The sequence below is a fragment of the Cynoglossus semilaevis genome, chromosome 15, assembly GCF_000523025.1.
Source record: "Cynoglossus semilaevis isolate Cse_v1.0 chromosome 15, Cse_v1.0, whole genome shotgun sequence".
Taxonomy (NCBI): domain Eukaryota; kingdom Metazoa; phylum Chordata; class Actinopteri; order Pleuronectiformes; family Cynoglossidae; genus Cynoglossus; species Cynoglossus semilaevis.
The window spans coordinates 16,900,432-16,905,740 of NC_024321.1; the positions used below are offsets into that span (position 1 = coordinate 16,900,432).

Below are 5,309 nucleotides of genomic sequence, written 5' to 3' on the forward strand. Positions count from 1 at the left end.
TCGGAGCAGCTGTGGCTGACTCAATAACATAAACAGTAAAAGGGAACCTGGCTGCACTCACCATTTAATCAACACTGGCTCTGCCTGTTGGAAGATGGATACTCACCGGACTACAGTATCTGTTACAGTGAGAGAAACAGATTCACCGTCTCGTAATTTCACTCAAAGCAAAGACTTCGCTTTCACCTGACACTGCCACACGACGGGAAGCTGCCGTGAACGACCGGGCAGATCGGACGCAAGGAGTTCATTTTAGCCTAAAATAGTCGTCGTTGAGTTGTCATCAAAACGTATCGGGTTTTAAACTATCATAGTGTTAAAAAAGTCCTTTACTGTCGTCAAAATCAAGTCTCCAGGCCTGAGCACTCCCTCAGGTATGTTAGGATTTGGTCAAAAAAAGGTCCGCGCACCTTATATTTGAGATTATATGTTCTTTCTCTCTGTGTTTATCTGATATCCAATCCTGACTTTTTGGACGTGTCTCACAGCTCTGTTCTCTGATCGACTGGTTTCTGAGGCGTCTTTAAATGGTGATGAGGTCATGAACAAGCCCCGCCCACTTCCTTCATGGGGGGAAATAAAACTGGCAATGGTTTCTCATAACCATGGTAACGGTTGAGCGGTTAGAGTGAAATGGTGTCTGGTAGACAAGGACAAGACTCAAGTGTTGGTTCTTTTGTTCCTGAAGAAGAAGATGAAGGAGAAGATGTACAGACTCGCTCACTGTCTCCCCCTGGAGGGGTGAGGTGGAGATGTCACAGATGGAGGAGAGGAAGAGCTGAGACCAGAGAAGATTTATGGATGTAGTTATGGAGGACATGGACATGGACATGGACACGGTTGGAGTAAAAGTAGAGATCAGGTGAACTGGAGACAGATGATGCACTATGGCGACCCCTGCAGGGAGAAGCTGAAGAACGTCTTTGTTGTTGTTTTCATGACAGGACACACTGACTGTCCTTCAGAGATTCTGACTGGATTTCTATGACGGAACAAGAAACGTTAGGTGAGAGAATTGACCAAGAAGTTGAGAAGAACTCTTTATGGTCGATATGAGTTTGAACTCTTTATGGTCGATATGAGTGGGAAATAATCTGATAGATTTTATAAACATTTCTCAACAGAAGTTCAAATAAATCAAATAATTCTTATTATACTTTTGAAGTGTGTTTGAACTGTGGCACCGAATGACAGTGAACACGTTTTCTCTACTGTACAGTACTGATGTATTACAGTACACAGTATCAGACACTGTACAAACAAATACTTATGACACAGTGCTACAAATGTGCCACAGAGGGCGTGTCCAGAGGTGGATGGTCCATGAGTCTGCCTGTGATTGGCCGGCTCTGTTAAGAGTGGCCTTCCTATTGGTTAGACTTAGGGTGTGTGTCTGCTGACAGAGCCAATGCCAGCGGCTCTGTGAGCTGCAGTTACCTCTGCCTCAAATGAAATTAAAATACTGTATCCTCTCAAGCAAGACTGAAACACAGCCAAGAAACTCCAGCAGCCCCCCCCTCCACCCTGACCCCCTCCTCCTCCTCCCTTCATTTGAAGGGAGAAGAAGAAGAAAAAGAAGAAGAAGAAGAAGGAGAGGACAGTTTGATGCTCTTCAGTTCTAAAGCCTGAGGAAAACCTGGATCAACTCCCAGGAGTCGTCGGGGAGGAGAGACCCACCGTTCACACTCACATTCACGCTCACATTCACACCTGCCGTCGATCGAGAGTGAACGGTTACCTAAGAAGCATGTTTGTTTTTTGACTGCGGAAGAAAATCAGAGGAACGAACAAACGCAGAAAAGAATAAACTTCAGATGGGATCGGCGACCTTACTGATGTAAGGCAAAATGACTAACCTCCGTGCCACCGCGCGGCCCACATGACGGACTATTTCTTCATTAAACTTTTCCTGAGTGAGTTTAGACCGAGAGTTAGATTTATTTATATTTGCCAATTATTAACATGTATTTTGCTAAAAAAATATTTTTTTTATAAAATATTATATGTAGATTTCTAAAAACTTTACATTATTTATGACATTAATTCATAAATGTAGAAACAAGAAAAGAAAAGAAAAAGTCCCGGTGCTCTGGATGTGATCACTACTTGCCCCTCACTCCTCTCGTCTGCGCTCCTGTTTTAGCTCCGCCCACACGTTGGGAGCAGAGAGGAGCTGTGAGGACAGCTGCTGAGCCCTGGTGAGGCAGGAGGACCTGAAGGAACCCAGTGGACCATTCCACTCAATAACTGTGTACGTTTAATGAGTGATTTAGTTCAAATGAACTCGTAACACACGCCACAAAAACTTCTGCCAAACGTTTGAAGTTATTTTTGACCCAGTATTCTCGAGGCTGGTGTTTCTTTATTCTGACAACACCACGTTACATCTATTCTTTCCTCTATCTCTGTGAACAGATCCAGAATCACCAACGTCCTGCTGCACCTGCACACCTCCATGTTTGTGTGTCTGGTTGGACCAAGACTGTTGAAAAACAACCTAACGTCACTGTCTTCTTTTCCTGATGGGCCAAGAGGTTTGGGGGTTTTTTTTTCTTCTTTTTTACAAATTGATTTAATGTCAAGCTGCACTTAAAGCTCCCTCTGCTGGTAATCATTACTTCAGAAAGACTAATGCAGATGCACCTTGGACAGTTTCAACTTTCTAAAAATATAAAAGTGACTGCAGAAAACGACTTAACGGTGATTGTTATTTTACTCAGAGAAAAAGAACCAAAGGTTCTGGACAGTTCCATTTTTTTGGGACCACTGTAACCATGGAAATGCACTGTAAATTGTATTTGAATAAAGACGATATCCCATAATACACCTGATGGTTGAAATCACTGTTTTATGCCTCATTATGTAATGTTTTAGAAGCGTTAGCAATCATTGGTGCCAGTGACTTGGGTTTGTTTGGTTGGTCGATCTATTAGAGACAATACGGCTACAGATCAAACAATTAGCGGAGTCCTTGAAGTTAGACAGTGAAAATAATGACAGAGGGAGAGAAGGGGGAGAGAAAGGGGTGACAGTGGATCTAAGAGAGGGGGGAAATATGAATGTGTTTGGGGGGAGTTGGAGGTGGGAGGAGGTGCAGCCAAATCAAAAGCTTTTTTTTTTTAAATGGCAACAGGTTGTGAGATTTAAACTGTTAGCACCAACCACGGGCTGTAACTGCAGTCAGCACTGATGCTGATGGAGAGGAAAAAAGAAAAGAAAAGAAAAAAAATCTGATATAAAGCAGCATCAAAGCTGACGCCTGATACTGGCTGCAGGCAAGCACATAAAGTTTAGAAAGGAGGTTACCTCAACACACTCACACACACATATATACACGCACACACACACACACACCAGTGATGTGATGATGCAGATCTTGCTGACGTCCAGGCAGCTGTGAAGTTTGAGGGTCCACTGACCAAGGACTGAGTTCATCTCAGATGTGACACGTTCACGACTTCACCTTCACACACACACACACGCACACATGCACGCACACACATTCTTATTTCATTATGGGTGACCGGGTTAGTGTCAGTGCGCGGCGTGCACGAATATGCTGCTGCTGCTGCTGCCGCTAACTGTATGTGCATTGACCGCACGCGTGTACGCGCAGCCGGGAGCCAGTGACCGTCTCCTTACATCACCATGGCAGCTCCTGTGGCCCTGGTGCTGCGCTGTGAGTCTATACGGCAGGTAGAGAGGAAAAGGCTGAAACTTACCGCAGTCCTCGCACAGCACTCTCTCCACATCCTTCTTCGACTCCGGCTCGCTGGCGTCCACAGGGGCGTAGGACGCCTTGAAAACCAAGGGTTCGGTGGTCGGGTCCATGAAAAAGATATATCTGTGGTCCTTCTCCACCGTGGTGCACGGGGCCTCGGAACCGAAGTCCCCGACGGTGACGAGCTGCTCCTTCTCGAGGCCGCCGCTGTTCACGGGCCACACGTCCAGCACTTTGACATTCACACTGTAGGGCTCCCGGGAGGAGACGTTCTCCGGGGAGGAGCGCACCTCGCCCTCGATGACCACGGCTGATCTGTACGCCTGGTCCTGCAGGGAGTTGAGACTCGGGGCGTAACAGGCGAAGGAGACCCCGATGACCAGCATGGAGAAATGCACTGGATCAAGCCTCATGCCGTCAGCCTGTGCTGTGCTGCAGTGCTGCTGGGCGGCGGAGCGAGCTGGAAGAGAGAGGCGGCGGTGAACGGGCTCCGGCAGAGCAGGCAGGGCAGAGCGGCAGACCGTGTGGAAGTGTCCATGCCATCTGTGTCTGCCGCTGCTTTCCCCATACGGCTGCTGGCCTCGGATGTGGGGACACACACCAGCCTAGGAACCGGAAACGGCCCGCTTCTGCATACTTAAAAATGTGATTGCTGCATTCTCCTTCACCAACCACCCTCCCCCTCTTATCTGCTCCTTTTCCTGAAAGGCAAAACAAGACTCGTAAATTAGCCTTCTCTCAACTCCACGGTAGAAATCTCTCTCTCTCTCTTTCTTTCTCTCTCGCCCTCTCTTTCACTCCCCCTCTCTCTCTCTTTCTCTCCCTCTCTCTCTCTCTCTCTAGCTAATAGGCTAGCATCGCATGGGTGGGCGCATTGCCTCTCTGGAAAGAAAAAAGCAGCTGGTGCGTACAGGGGAATCACAAGAAAACCATACGCAATCCCCTCAAACGCACAGACAAGGTCGCTTCCTTTATCCACCGTTTCCCCCCGCGTCCAAAAGAGTCCCGCTCCTGCGAATCCGTCAGTGGGTGACCAGGGTTAAAAAACAAAAAACAAAAACCAAACAGAAAAAAAAGAGAGAGAGAGCAAAAAACCGGAGAAGAAGATAAGGTAGCAGCGGTTATCCGGTGAGGCGATGCAACAGCAGCGCGCAGCCTCCAGCCGCGTCCCCTGCGCCCCTCATCAAACGCCAGCGACTTACGTGAGCAAACATCACCTGCCCGGTCAATGGCGTCGGCTCGCCACGTCCTGCGCAAACATCCTAACGACCCGGCCGAGCACCGGCGCACCACCACATCCACCAGCAAGCCAACCGGCATGTGACCATGCCGGGCCGACTGCGTTAAAGTCCCCCCTCCGCGCGGGTGCAGGAGGAATCACGCAGCACGGCGCGCACAGACACAGCAGCAGCGGAGAGAGTGCGGTCTACAGACCAGCTCTGCACCGCCGCCAGCTGTGGGTTTCCAGTGTAAGAGGTGTGAGGGAGGCAGGCTATAGGCGACGACCGCGGCGCTGCTGCTGCACACACTGCGGATAGTTGTTGCGATGACTAACGCTGCGAAAATCTCTCAATGGATTCTTCAGGAT

At 48.5% G+C, this 5,309-nt stretch overlaps 1 protein-coding gene across 2 annotated transcripts in view; it reads right to left on the reverse strand.

Annotated features, from left to right (window-relative positions):
• Positions 1–5,309, reverse strand: part of nrg2b (neuregulin 2b) — a 39,767-nt gene that overhangs the window by 23,043 nt on the left and 11,415 nt on the right. For both annotated transcript variants that reach the window (XM_025063033.1, XM_025063034.1), the window contains one exon: positions 3,723–4,422. In XM_025063033.1, the coding sequence (XP_024918801.1) occupies positions 3,723–4,134 (412 nt within the window). In that variant the 5' untranslated portion in view covers positions 4,135–4,422. The remainder of the gene's footprint in view (positions 1–3,722; positions 4,423–5,309) is intronic.